Raw genomic sequence first — 15516 nt, 5'->3', positions numbered from 1 at the left:
CATCCATATACATTACATGCAAAATTTTGTAGACTGTTCTTTGCTTATTTTTGATAGTGAATCCATAAGTTGTTGAACTCAGTAAGTCTGATAGTGGGTTCAAAGCAAGACAAAACCATAGCGGACTGAGGGAATCCCCTTGGAAAATGCCTCTTTTAATTGGCGAGGTCAGTTATCACACATTCTTCTCCATTGTGGAGGTAATAGTAGTTTTCCAAGTCTGCATGGTAGTTGCTAGGAATGTCACTATTTCAGGATCAACTTTATATACTCTTAAGGACCTCAACAAGCCAGGAATAAGGCACTGAGTCAGATGCCTTTCTGTAATCTATGAAACAATTGTGTGCTTGTTCCATGATTATCATATCAATTATTATTATTATTATTATTATTATTATTATTATTATTATTATTATTATTATTATTATTATTATTATTATTATTATTATTATTGGAAGAGTTTCTTAATTACTGGTAATTAACCCATTGTCAGCCCATGTTACCCTGAGGGCCTGAGTTTGATTCCTGGCCGGGTCAGTGATTTTTATCCGAATCCAAGAGCTGCTTCGAGATCCACTTAGTTTACGTCAAAACAATGGAGGAGCTATCTGAGGGCAAGATAGTGGTTCCAATCTAGAAAGCCACAAATAATGGCAGAGAGGATTAGTCATGCTGACCTTGCATCAGCTCATAAATCTGCAGGCCTTGGGGATGAGCAGCGGTTGCTTGGTAGGCCAAGACCCAACAGGGTTGTTGCGCCATAGGGTTTGGAATTAACCTATAATAAAAAGGGGACAAGTAATTTTTGTATTAAAATTTTTTAAATATTGCATTTCTCTCCAGAAACTGTTGGTGCGTAAGTCCATAGAATTTTTTCATGAGTTTATAAAACATACAAGATACACATAAAAGGGAAGTTAATCATCAACAATATATTCTCAATTATCTGTAACAGTCTGCCAACACTGGAGTAGCTTTTCGATTCCGCGCCTGTAGAAATCTTGTGATTTTGAGTTTAAAAATGTCGACAAGCCTTGCTCGGAGTGCATTTTCATCCAGAAAGGAAGTTCCGTGAAAGTTGTTAGAGAATGGAAAAGGTGAAAATATGAGGGCGCAAGATCAGGTGAAAAGGGTGGGTGTGAAATGACTTCCGAACCAAACTCCTGAATAGTGTTTTTTGTCATGTTAGCGGAGTGCAGGCGAATATTATCATGGAGTAGTGTCATTCAAGCAGTCCTGCTGTTTGCTTTTCTTGGACTGTGTCTGCGAGACTTCTCAGTTGGTGACAATAAATGTCTGCAGTGATGGTTATACCTCAAGGAAGCAATTCGTAGTACAGTACACTTTCTTTGCCTCACCAGATGCATGTCCGCCTCCGCAGCATAATGGTTAGTGCTATTAGCTGCTGTCCTTGGGGCCCAGGTTCGATTCCCGGTACTGCCAGAAATTTAAGAATGGCAGGAGGGTTGGTATGTGGTTGAAATGGTATATGCAGCTCACGTCCATTGGGGGTTTGCCTGAAAATAACTGCACCACCTTGGGATGAGGACAGGAGTTCACTTGACTGACTCCATGGCTAAATGGTTAGCATGCTTGCCTTTGGTCCAGAAGGTCCTATGTTCAATTCCTGGCCGGACCGGAGATTTAAACCTTCTTGGTTGATTCCGATGGCTCGGATCCATCATACGTAGGGCCCTATCCTTGTAAGTGCGCAGGTTGCCTATACGGTGTTACCTTGAAAGAACTGCACCAGACCCCTTCGGATGCCACACATCATTATTATTACCAGATGCATAACATTATGTTTTGTGGATGCGAATTGGCCTTTGTACAGGGAGTTGCTTTTTTGTTTGAGCTCAGCCATTCCTTTATTTTTAACTTAGATTAACGTATTGGACAGGAATGGTCGATGTTGTTCACAAGCCAATCAGTTACGAGCAAGGAAAGGTGCAACTATGGCCATCTGCTGATGTGTTGTGATTTTGGCTTAGGGCATGCGGTACCCATCCATGCAGTTTCTGAACCTTGTCCATTGAATGCAAATGTCCCACTATGGTTGAATGGTCCCAGTTGCCAGTTCTCAGGTACACAGATGTGGATCAGCGTGGATTAAGGTGTTTAAGCGGTCTTCATCAAACCCCGGGGGTCTTCCTGAACATGGAGTGTCACTCATGTCAAAACTACCCTCCTTAAATTGAGAAATACCATTTTCTTACCTTTCTCTCTCTGATGGCATTGTTCCCATACATCGTGCAAATGTTTCTAGCTACCTTCACTCCACTGTTTAACTCTGAGACAAATATGTTAGAAGTATTTCACTTTCTCCACTTGACAATCCATTTTCTAACATCCACAGAAGCACTGTAAAAATTTAGTATGTAACCTGAAGCACAACGCTTGCCTTTCCAAACAAAAGGTACAATTGATAATAAACCCATAGCAACTGGAATACAAATGAGCAAAAGAAAAATGCAAGTGACTTGCGCACCAACCTAATATACGCACTATCAAAATAACAATAAAATTATCAATGAAGGTGTGATTTACAAAGTATATCATTAGCATTACCTTTTAAATATATAAAAGAAGATCATGAATTTGCATACAAATCCAGGGTCTTTGAGGGCAGACGTGGAATTCAATTCGACGAGGCTTACTTTGTGACAGACCTGGCATTCACAGATGACAGTAGCATTATGGCCAATAGCGAGGCGACAGACATTCTTGATAGCACTGCACATGTTGCATGTTGAAATATGGATAAAGTCAAGGTAATGACATCTGATGGACCACAAGCCATTGTGCAACCCACAGGCATTTGGATAGAGCAGTTTGAGCATCTAGGTATCAAGGTTCGCTGATTCAAGAAAAGAACATGGCGCCCTCAGCTGAGATCATTAGTCAGATTGGTCAAGCAGACACAGCATTTGCTTCTCTAAAGGGGAATAGTCTGTAGAAAAGAGCTAACATCTTTACAAAGATCAAGATTCACTTTTCTCGCACCCTGATCTTTCGTATACCACTCTGCTGTTCAGAAACATGACCATATTTAAATCTGATCTGGTCAAACTTGAGGTCTTCTAAATGTGATGTCTGCACCAAATAGTGTGAATCATTGGAAGTAAATGTGAACAGCAACCAACGATTGAAGAGCTGATCTAGACACGATGGCTTCACTGGTTTGGGCATATATGCCAAATGGATGCTACCTAACTATCTTACAAGATCCTATGGAGAGACAGATCCACGCATTGGACAGTTTAGCAAACGGTGCTGAAGAAAATTTGGGCCAGACAAGTTATGGATCATTTGAGGAACTACACACTCAAATTTGACAATGTCAGAATTGTGCCTATGGACTACATGGCATGATAACAGCTTGGTGACCATGGTCAGATATCCATTGGTACCCTCGACAGCGTACAGACTTAGGAGTCAAATCCAGACCAAGCGCCAGCTAGGGATGGAAGGAGAACAACTGTTATAAAGAAGAAACTTCAGCAAAATATTTCCATATTAATGTGCTTTCCCTTTGGTATTTTGATAAAGTTAAATTCACTTTTTACCACAATAAAAACACGAGAAGAAAGAGTGGGAGTATTGTGCAAGGTGAGACCTAACCTAACCAGAGTAAATGACATTACAGAAGCATTCGTAATAAGTAGAGCCTAGATTTCCATGCACTATTGAACCTCAAAACATGCATGCATTCATGCACTATCATATGGCAAAACATGCACAATAAACTGGAAAATATGTACTATCAAAATTAAATTCCCTTTGAAACATTGTACAACAACTTTCTCCAAATTATATTGATTTAAGCTCATCCGTTTATCTGTCAGCACATTCTTAAGCACAGAAAATGATCTTTCTACATTACAAGAAGTGACAGGTGCATAACTAAAGAGATTTGAGAAAAAGTGAGGTCAAATTGTATGTCTTTGCATTTTCATATCAGATGTAAGGAAAACCTTTTCCGCTGGGGCTTTATTAAATAACACGTACACAGAAAGATGTGCAAAACACCAAATAATGAATATGAAAACGTGCACTGGGGCTGATTAAAAAAAAAAAAAAATCAGAGTATTATTGCAGATCACAATCTTTCTAAAACAAATGTTAGTAGAAGCCCTTTTTTTTTTTTTTTTTTTTTTTTTTTTTGAGCAGTGGGTTATTAAACATTATTTTCTGGTTGCACTCTACCAAGTGCGACTGGGAGCAACGACTTTCACTGATTTTAAATAAACTTTGAGAAACTTGAGTGATAAGAGTTGAAACTGGAAGGTGCGAGTTCAACATTCAAAATCAAATCAAATCAAAATCTCTTTACTTGCAAATGAGGTGTCTACCTCGGTGGCAAATGTTACACTAAAATACATTATTGTCAAGAACTTCATTTTAAATTAACAAGAGACGAAAAAATTTTCCTAGAATACAATATTATACAATTTACGCTAATTATTTTTTCTATTAAACACGCACATCATCGTTAATAAATTTATATTGTTTACAAAATTCTACTTACGATATCTCCTGTACTTACAAACATAGTCAACTCATATACAGTATGTGAAATTACTTCTAATAATACTATACAACTGGTATAAGATTAAAAATTAACATTGTATTTATTAACATATTTATATTTTACCCATTTTGGAACCTAAGTAGCATAACGACCTGCTGCATCTTAACCAGAGCCTCTTTTGCCACCACTTTTCAGAGTTCCTGAAGGGCCTTCACAGCTACCGTAGCGGTCCCAGGGCCCTTGAAGTCCCCACTGTACTTCACCCTTACAGGCAGTCCCCTACTTGGGCTGACCAAACTCCATAGACCAGGGGATGGAATGAATTTAATCACACACATTTTTTTTTTTTAAATTACAATATCCTGCACTGGTCGAATGCCCTCTAACATTTCATTTATTTTCTCTGTTGCTGTTTATTCTCTTCTTGAATATCTGTACAGATTTTGGAAAAGGATCAAACACTACCCCTGGTAAACTGTTCCGATCGGCAGCCCTGAAGATGGTTTTCCGTGGTTTCCCATTTTCACACCAGGCAAATGCTGGGGCTGTACCTTAATTAAGGCCACGGCCGCTTCCTTCCAACTCCTAGGCCTTTCCTATCCCATCGTCGCCATAAGACCTATCTGTGTCGGTGCGACGTAAAGCCCCTAGCAAAAAAAAAACTGTTCCACTCCTTCACGCCCTTCCCAATGAGTGAAAATTTACTCCAATCGCTTCTGCTAAAATTCCTTCTAATTTTGTTCTTGTGGTCAGTTCTGCCAATATAATTATTTTCCAACTGAAGCCTCTCACGGATTTCTCTTCATGCTGCTTCTCCTGTATAAGCTCTGTATAATCCTATAAGTCTAGTTTTCTCCCTTCTCTTACTTAGTTTCCCACCCAAGTTCCTTTAACATTTCTGATTAACTACTCTTTCTCCTGAAATCCCCTGTTACAAATCTTGCTGCTTTCCTCTGCACACCATCTAGTTCTTTTATTAGGTATTCTTCACCACCTCTGCGTGCTTTAAGATGTGGATGCCAGTCCAGTTTGGCAGATTTCAATTTTGTCTTCATTAGTAAGGAATTTAATGACATTTTCCATATCCATAACTAAGCTATCTCAAGACAAATATGCACCACGCTCGTCAGTTTAACATGATTATGTTCCTAATCCAAATATAGGCTACCGTATCACACGGCAAATATTCGCTACACTTCACTGTACCGGTACCGTTCAACACGCTATAAATTTCTGAATGGAATGCAAAATACAGGCACAAATAGTCTTACTGTGTTATTCAGCAATCTCGCTGCTGACCAACAAGTAAAACTGAACATTCCTGTAAAGTTCAGGAATTTAAGGCTTTTTTTCCATAATCACGCAACTGTGGCAACGGCTCTTACCTGAGCTGGAAATCACGTTTCTTTCACAAAGGATGACAAATAACATTTTCATTGCTAGGAAAAATGTGATCATGCTAAGCAGTAATAGTGAAAATTCTTGACGTGATAAGTGAGGTATTTTCATATAGATTTAATACAATGGGACTCAGGACTTTGAATTTACGGTCTGCTAAGCGGGAAAATGTGTGAATGAGAAACGCGCTAATGAGGTTTCACTGTATATCTATCATAATTTGTCATTATAATCCAGTTTATTTTGCGAATAAATGTTTTGAGTGAAGTCCTGAGATCTTTATAAATAGTCACTTTGTTACATATGGAAATGTTTATATTTAGGTCATATTGAAAATAAACAAAATTCTGATTCGGTGAACGAAAATTTTCCATTTTGTAAAACTTTACATAAATGTGTGTATATCTTGATTTTTGAAAATATCTTATCCTTTTTTCTTATCAGGTGCCAAGGAAGATAAGCTGTGGGGAATTATACCACAAATACCACAACAAACTCCCCAAGAGCCTCGAACTCCGCCTCCACCTCCACCTACACCGAAGCCAACCAAGCCAACACGGAGACCACCCACTCGTACTCGACGCCCTACTCATCCACCACCAACACACCCACCTCGAAGAGTTCCTACACACAGACCAGAATACCGGCCCCATGAACCTATTGAGAAACCAGACACATGTAATACCAGCTATGATGCCATCTCTGTCATCCGTGGTGAAGTCTTTGTCTTCAAGGGAAAAGTAAGTATACTTCATTATCCATTAACCCTGTCAGTGACACGTAACCAAGTGCATTCACTCTTGTCAGTCTTCGGAACTGGTTAATAGTTGCTTATAAGGTGGTTGTTGTTATTCCTTATGTCATTTTCAATCCCTAGGCGAAAGAATGAAAGCAATCAAACAATGAACACAAACAGTAATTTTAAACAAATTCTCAAAGACATTCCCTTCCTCCTCTGTGAACAAGAGGTTCAGATTTAATTAACATGAATGCTGGACTCCCAAGAGAAAAGCTTTACTCAAGATCCACAAAGCAGACATTGAATTTTTGTGGTAGGGCCTTTTTTAACTATGGTAAGTGTGTTATCAGAAAAAAGAAAACTGTCCTTTATCTGCCTTTAGTGGCAATGAAATCTTTATCATTGATTTTTGTTGTATCACTGATTTCACAGGATAGGTTATATACTCTGATGTCTGGTTAAATTTCAGAAAGGCTATTCCCACGTAAATTTATGAGTATCATCTGTTTAACCGAGAAACAGTTCAATATTGACACGGACAACAATTTACTTGCACTCTTTATTTTTTGTGTACCAATGTTTATCATTCTCAACATAATTCATATTTTTTTTACTTAGTCACCATATGTTTCACAATCACATACAGAGAACCCATATTTGGCGTTTTTACAGGGACCTGATTTTTTAAACCTTAAATGGGGGTTTACCTTAAATCGAGTTTTTAGTAGAATGCACACCTTTTCCAGAAATCTTTGTCTGAATTAATATTACAGTAGGAACCCGCTTTACCGAACTTCGCTTAATCGAAACCTGGCTTAACCGAAATGGTCTGGCAAAATTGTATTTCAATATTTTGTTTTTACCATCTCGTTCTTAGCCATCGATATTAGTAATTCTCTTGCTATATGTGCTGAGAGCTACTAGGCAAACCCTATTTTTATATTATGACTTACGCCAGAATGCACGTGTAGCATTTGAAAAAGAGTTTCTCATCTTCTAGTTCATTCCATGATACATTTCTTTGAACAAGCAGGAATTATTTTGTGCTGTATTATTATTATTATTATTATTATTATTATTATTATTATTATTATTATTATGTGCGTATGGACCCAATGGATCACGCAAAGCTCTAACGATTCTGTTTTCTGAGTTGCCAAACAGCTCTCATCCTTTCTCCGTGGATCCTTTTTCGTTCTTCTGTCCACTTTGCTCCAGTCTTCTTTTTCACTTCGTTCTCTGGTTGCACTTTCCATCCATTAATTTTTTCCTATAAAGGTTTCTATCCGCGGTGTCATTTGGGTTTATCTGGGCTTTTTCCAGATCCTTCTTCACTTCTAGTACCCATGGAATATTTTTTAGATGTTCTATGTAGGTGAGAATCTTGTGTGTCAGTCTACTTGCCGGCAATCTGTGGACGTGCCCATAGAATTTCAGACGTCTTTTACGGATGTCTACTGCAATGTTGGAATGCTCTTCTGTCTCTCTGCGTAACTTCAGTCTATATCCATCTTCTGTTTTTCGGGGGCCGAGAATTTTCCTCAGGATTCTCCTTTCTTCTTTTAAAATAATATTATTATTATTATTATTATTATTATTATTATTATTATTATTATTATTATTATTATTATTATTATTATTATTATTATTCGTCATGAAGATCATGTAGACCGTAGTTAACGTTGCTTTAGTTGCGGGAGTTTCATCTTGTTTACTGCTTGGACTAAACTGCAGCTTGACAGATTTCAAATTTTTATTAAAATACAGTACCACACGCTTTAATTAAAGTACTGTAATAAAATTACTGTGTACAGTATTCAGTTCAGTAGTAACCAAAGAAATTGTTTCATTACTTCAGATTGTTTTGCGCTTTTTTGAACAAAGCGATGAATCTACACCAGCTGATGTAGCCTATTGTTGATTAACGGTGGCGCGCCATAGCAGCACGACAGCGCTGCACCAAGAAAATTCAGAAGAAAATCACTGATTTTATATAATGAGTGACATTAAACATTTTAATGTTAATATACAGTATGCACCTTTGCTTAACAGATTCTATGCGTTTTTTCCGACATTTAATTTCCGAAAATATTTACCATGCGTCATCCAAAGAAACGCGTCAACCGAAGTGGCTCCGCCCCTTTATTTCGGATAAACAGGGTTCTACTGTGTTTACACAATGGCAGCAATAAAACAAGGAGATATCTACCCTCCATACTATTCTGTAGTTACAACTTTGTACTGTTTGTGCTGTTGTGTTGTTACTCTTGTGTTAAACTGACCCTGCTATCTAAACAAGAGACCTGTATTGCACCATAACTAGCTTGGGCTCAGATTGTTCTTAGAAAATAAATACATCTATATATAAAAAATAAGAGTTTTGTCTGTACATTGCTCAGAATTTAAAAAAGATGGTATTTCTGTATCAGTCGTGCCCACAGTAACAAGGAAATGCACTTTTTACTTTTCCGTAATTTCTGTCTGTCTGTCTGTCTGTCTGTCTGTCTGTCTGTCTGTCTGTCTGTCTGTCTGTCTGTATGTATGTATGTATGTATGTATGTATGTATGTATGTATGTATGTATGTATGTATGTACACGCATCACAAGAAAACGGCTGAAGAGAATATAATGAAAATCTGTATACAAATTCAGGTAATAAATCTCTACAATCTAGGCCATAAATAATTTTATTCACGCTGACTGAAATGGTAGTTATGGGGAAGGCCTAAAACTTAATTCTCAAATATTTATGTTATTGGTCAAATCTTAATGAAAATCGGTATACAATGTTGGGAAATAAGTTGCTATAATCTAGCCTATAAATAATTTCACTCACACTGATTGAAATGATAGTTTAGGGGAAGGCCTAAAATTTAATTCTCAGATATTTGTTATTAATGGTCGTATCTTAAAGAAAATCGTTAGGGGAAGTCGAGGAATAAGTCGCTACAATCTAGGAATAATTGTATTCACACTGAGGAAAATTATAGTTTAGGGGAAGGCCTACAATGGAATTCTCAACTACTTATGTTATTAGTGGTCTTATCATAATGAAAATCGGTATGCAAAGTCGGGGAATAAGTTGCTATAATCTAGGTTATAAATTATTTTATTCACGCTGAATGAAATGGTAGTTTAGGGGTAGGCCTAAAATGTATATGGGGTCACGGAGAGTCGAAAGCGACTAAACGACTAACAACAACAACAACAACAACAACAATATCATATATTGTTACCATACCGGCTATGATCAGAGATATTCATGAATTTGGATTTTTGTTACTAAGTTCTTTTCAGCGCCGAGTCACGAGAAAATGGGTAAACAGGATTTAATGAAAATCAGTATGTAAAGTCAGAGAATAAGGAACTACAGTCTACGCTATAAATAATTTTATAAGTCGTCCTAATATCACAGAGTCTAAAGAAGACTAAATGTGAAGAACTACAATGTAGAAAGCTCATACAATTGATCAACAATAACATTACATTGACCATTGTTTGTTGTGATGTGCTTTGTCTTCTGTTGCCACTCATTTCCGATAGATAGGATTACTCCTGCGTACCAAGTTTTTTAAAATTTAATTTGCCTTACATCACACGTACACAGTTAGGTCTTATGGCGACGATGGGATACGAAAGGGATAGGACTGTGAAGGTAGCGGCCTTGGCCTTAATTAACGTACAGCGCCAGCATTTGCCTGGTGTGAAAATGGGAATCCACGGAATAACATCTTCAGGGCTGCCAATAGTTGGGTTCGAATCCACTACTGTATATCCCAGATGCAAGCTCAAAGCTGCACGCCCCTAACAAGATGGCCAACTCGCCCAGTCGAACACATGCAACAGTCTGCCTAAATATTGGCGGGAAGTAGCTGGAGGGTTAGGTAACTTTCTTCTTTGGCATGCCATTCCTCTGTTTCATAAATTTTCCGATACTATTGGTACGTAACACACTGCTTCATCACATCATTCGCGTTATTCAATCCCTGATTGGAATGAGAAGTATGCATATTTAACGGAATAATGGCAGAGAAGTGTTCACGGCTGTCTGTAGCCTGGTCATTCCAGCTCTGGAACTATGGACTGTTAGGTCGGCACTGTAGTACTGTTCGTTAAAAGTGAGAAAATGTGTAGTTTTTCATTTGATCGAGTATTTTATGTGATAACATTGCTTTTAATCGCTACATTCCTACTGACTTTTTTGTAATGACCTATGTTGACTTCAGTTAGGAAAACCACTTTTTTTTTTTGAGTTAAGAAATATAATTAAATAAATAATGCATGCATGCTTGGGTACAGCCTAACAAATCTGTTACTTTGCACTATCATCAGATTAACAGATCTATGCTATTAGCAGAACGCAACTGAATAACTGTTGAAGGCTATGGTTGATGAACCTTACCACGAACACAAGTAAATTTGGTTGCTAGATGATGGATCATTATCTCGTGTATAAATCTTCATTGTACACTGTTATGCCTTTTAGCATTGTCTGCAAGTCTCTGAGAATAAACTAAGTGCTTCCATAATTCTCCATAACTCTCTTTAACAATGTTAATAGGAGACAAAAGCTTGATATAGCATCAAGTAAAAGTATATTCGGGAGGGGTGTAAACAGTCTCCTAAGGATGAGTTGTGTGAAGAGGTTATACAGCCATTTTGACCCACAAAGACTTGGCTATGAATATGGACATTCTCATGGTTTTTGATTCAGACAGTTGTTGTTAGTAGGCTGTGTACTTGATCTTGTTACCTTTTGTTATGTTTGTTATATTTGTTATGTTTTATCATGAAAGTTTACATTTGTTAATTAGTCTGTTGTCAGTGCAAGTGAAATTTGCTCAGTGTAGCTTAGGGTTGCCAGGTTGTACATTTTTCCTGTATTCTTATATATATATATATATATATATATTTATTTTTTTACTGTTAATTTAGCCTTACGTTTTTTATTTCCCTGTACGACACTTTCTTCTTTTTTTTAAATATTTGGCGCTGGCTTATCGTAGAACCCAACACAATACTTCCCCTTAATATGCACATAACAAAAATGCACATTAATTTGATTATATTTGTTATTATTACCGTTCGGATATAGATTTCACGGCAGTCTATGTTTAGGTTGGTACTTCTGAAGATCACTCGATCGCACTATCGATAGTGTTGTCAGTATACTTCATTTCCGATTAACTGTTTTACACACATTCGTAAACTTCATTGCAGTGATAATTTATTGAATCCATACAGTTCCCCTAGTTTTGTTCGAGAATCGTAATGAGTTCACCAGCAAAGAAGAAACGCTACAAGCAACAGCAGTACAGTCAAGTGTACTTGAAGAAATGGGAAAATACTTTCATGTGGGTTAGACCTGGTTCAGGTGATAAACATGCTTTTTGTACATTTCGCATGGTGAACAGTTTGATCTCAAGGAACGTGCCCAGTACAAAGGACATCAGTTAAAGGAGAAAGCAAGTAGTCAAACCATGAAAGTGTCTAAATATTTAGTGAACACTAAGAAATCTGAAGTCAATATTGTCACAGCTTGTGAGTTAGGACTTTTGTATCACACAGTCAAACATAACCTGAGTTATGCAAGTTCGGATTGCAGCAATGAATTGACATCATGTATATTCTCAGATTCAGAAACAGCTGTAAAACTTTCCTGTGGCAAGATGAAGGCAGAAAAGTTAGTGAAAAATGCATTGCACCTAAGTGTCAGCGATTTTGTTAGTATTCTAAAATCTCCTGAAAGTAGTAAGTTTTTCTCAATAGCACCAGATGCTTCCAACAGAGGCAACAAAAAGATGTTCCCATTTTGTATAAGATACTTTGAATCGTTAGTAGGTATACAGAACAAACTGTTGACATTTATTGAACAGTCTGATGAATCTTCAAATGCAGTGGCAAAATTAATCGTTGATAATCTGGAGAGCCATTCACTAAATATTAATAATTTAACAGCATATAGTGCTGACAGTGCAAATGTGAATTTTGGCAGGAAACCATCTGTTTATCAATTGTTGCTTTCCAAGAATCCCAACCTGCAGAAAGCCAGTTGTTCAAATCACATCATTCATAATGCGATGAAGCATGCCAAGAAAGAGCTGGAAATGGATGTAGAGAATCCTGTTTTGAAGATCTATAATCATTTCTCTGTATCAGCTAAAAGGTGTGAGGAATTGAAATCATTTTCTGAATTTATGGCTTTTGAGTGGTCTGAAATATTAAGTCATGTGCCCACAAAATGGCTCTCCTTAACTCCTGCCATTAACAGATTGAGTACTGGCCAGCTATAAAGAACTATTTCAAGATAATTGATGCCTGTCCAAAGCAACTTGCATCAGTATTTCTAGCTGAAGACCCAGAGAAGGAAATAATTCCTGAAATATATTTGCATTTTGTGTCAAATATAGGATGTCAAATGCAATCAGTATCAAAATACCTGGAAAAAAAGGGAGCTAAGTATTATTGAATCTCATAACAGTCTGTACATGATCTATAACAAGATCACACAAAGAAAGAACGATAAATTCTGCGGGAGTGAAACTAAGAAATTAATGAGGTAGATTTCATCAACATCCCTTAAGAGGAATTCATGTGAATTTGATGGTTTCTATGGCACATTGCTGAAATATCTCAAAAACCACTACGACTTCACAGCTAGTAATAAGTATGCAAGGTAGGAACCTCTCTGTTTGAATGGGGAAATACAGTATTGTGACTTTGAACTTGCAGTTGAAATACTCAATCTACAAGATCAAGTTAACCTGGATCAGCTATATGAAGAATTTTGTGAGGTGAAAGATAACTTTTCTGACTGTATTACTAAGGATGGTGATGTTGTGTCGAAGTGGGTGAAATTCTAGTGCCTCAACAAAAAGTGACAAATATCTCTCTGCTCATATGTTTTATACTAAGCATACCAAGTTCAAATGCTTTTGTGGAACAAGTGTTTTCGATGATGAAGAACAAGTGGACCGATGTTAGGAACAGTTGTTCACCAGAACTCATAAAATCATAGCTTCAAATTGTAGTAAATTTTGACATATCCTGCAAAGAGTTTTATAACCTAGTAATGAATGACAGTAGATTCCTAGATAAAGCTAAATCAGTTTCAAAATACGAAAGTGATACGAAGCAGTAAGGTTTAAGACGTAAATGTGAGTGGTTTTTGATCGAAAATGGCATTTAATAAAAATATGAATGCACGAGTCATTAAAAAATATGCCCATGAAAAATCTTCCTTCTTTTTGTGAAGAAAGTGGCAACCCTGCTTTTTGTAGGTAGTGTATTAAAATAAAACTACCAGATGTTTTTCAGTAAGTCATAAAATCTACCTTTTTTTTTTCCTGCCCAAAACCTGAAAATCTTCCTTTTTTTTTTTTTTTTTTTTTTTTTTGCTGGCCAATACCTGGTAACCCTAGTGTAGCTGTATCTTGTGCTTCATGAATGAATGAATGAATAAATGAATGAATGAATGAATAAATAAATAAATAAATAAATAGATAAATAAATAAATAAATAATGCAAATTACCTATGTTAAATGGAATATGAAATTGCATTGCTCTTATGAAATAATTTTTTGGACTTGAAATTTCTTCCATTAAATGCAGGTTTACGCTAGATCAAGCCATCAAGGTCAAGTAAAATCGGGGTTATACTGTGGTTATGTTTTAATGTTTTTAATCAATTGTTTTACTGAAGATGGCCCAAACATATGGCTGAAACATGTATAGATATTAGGTTTTGCATTGAAGAGGAGGATATATATATGGATTCAATAAATCTTATATGATACAGTAGTTAGCTGTCAGTACGGATAATAATGAAGTTTATATCTTGTGATCCGTTCTGTATGAGAGCGACTGCTTCTTGCTGGGTCTAGAGAACAACTGGCATGGCACCAATCTGCGGGTGTATTGATTATCAATCATAGAAATATAGGCAATATAGAGTAGAACTGGGAGATAAAGTTATAAGACTGCAGAAGTCAAGCATGTTTGAGGCTTGAAATGACTGCAGAATTTAATTGAGATTGTGATATTTATTTCATTGTTTATGTTCCAACTTAATAAGTAATATTACTTCATTTCAGTATCAGTGGAGAATTGGGGATGAAGGATTATATGCTGGTTACCCAACTGAAATACGTCGCATGTGGGCAGAACTTCCAGAAAATCTCACTCATATTGATGCAGTGTATGAACGAAATGATAAGAAGATAGTGGTCTTCATAGGTAAGATGAATACTAATTCTTTTTCAAATGATCTGATATAGAGATCAATTCTGAACAGTGCTACTGAAGTCTTAAAGATCTTTATCATTATTTAAGATTTTTTAAAGCAAGAATTAAATTTACTCAGAGAGTGGTTCCTGACCTTGGCCTTATATCCTACCCTTTCTGGCTGACATAAGTCCCCCTGGCTGTCTCATGAGAATTCTGGAAAGTATGTGTCACAGTCAGGTAGTGGGACTTGCCCGCACTGTTATTCAATTAGAGGTTCATCCTGCGTGTTTATGTTGAAGTCTGAATGTCTTAATCTATGTATGATAGGCATCCAAGAATTGCTGATTTTATATCCTTCTTCTAAATTCATATTGTTTGGATGTTTCTTGATTTTGATAGCCTCATGGATTTTCCTTTCCAGATTCCAAGGGATAGCCACTAGGATCTTGGTCTTATCAAATATTATTGTGTGTAGTATGATTGCTGCTTGGGAGACTGATTACCTCGGATCGAGTAGGGATATTTCAGTCTCCTTGACAAAGAGTACTGCAATGTATTCGAAATGTCGGCAAACTGTACAGAAAACAACACGGTTCAACCTGGAAAATGAATTAATTAATTC

At 36.7% G+C, this 15516-nt stretch overlaps 1 protein-coding gene across 1 annotated transcript in view; it reads left to right on the top strand.

Annotated features, from left to right (window-relative positions):
* LOC136878786 (matrix metalloproteinase-2) overlaps nucleotides 1–15516 on the top strand; it is a 226513-nt gene that overhangs the window by 190226 nt on the left and 20771 nt on the right. The window contains exons 6-7 of the mRNA XM_067152255.2: nucleotides 6374–6669; nucleotides 14762–14903. Of these exons, the coding sequence (XP_067008356.1) occupies nucleotides 6374–6669; nucleotides 14762–14903 (438 nt within the window). The remainder of the gene's footprint in view (nucleotides 1–6373; nucleotides 6670–14761; nucleotides 14904–15516) is intronic.

The sequence above is a fragment of the Anabrus simplex genome, chromosome 8, assembly GCF_040414725.1.
Source record: "Anabrus simplex isolate iqAnaSimp1 chromosome 8, ASM4041472v1, whole genome shotgun sequence".
NCBI classification, from domain to species: Eukaryota; Metazoa; Arthropoda; class Insecta; order Orthoptera; family Tettigoniidae; genus Anabrus; species Anabrus simplex.
Note: the sequence above shows the minus strand (reverse complement) of the source record. Positions and strands in the feature narration are given on the sequence as shown.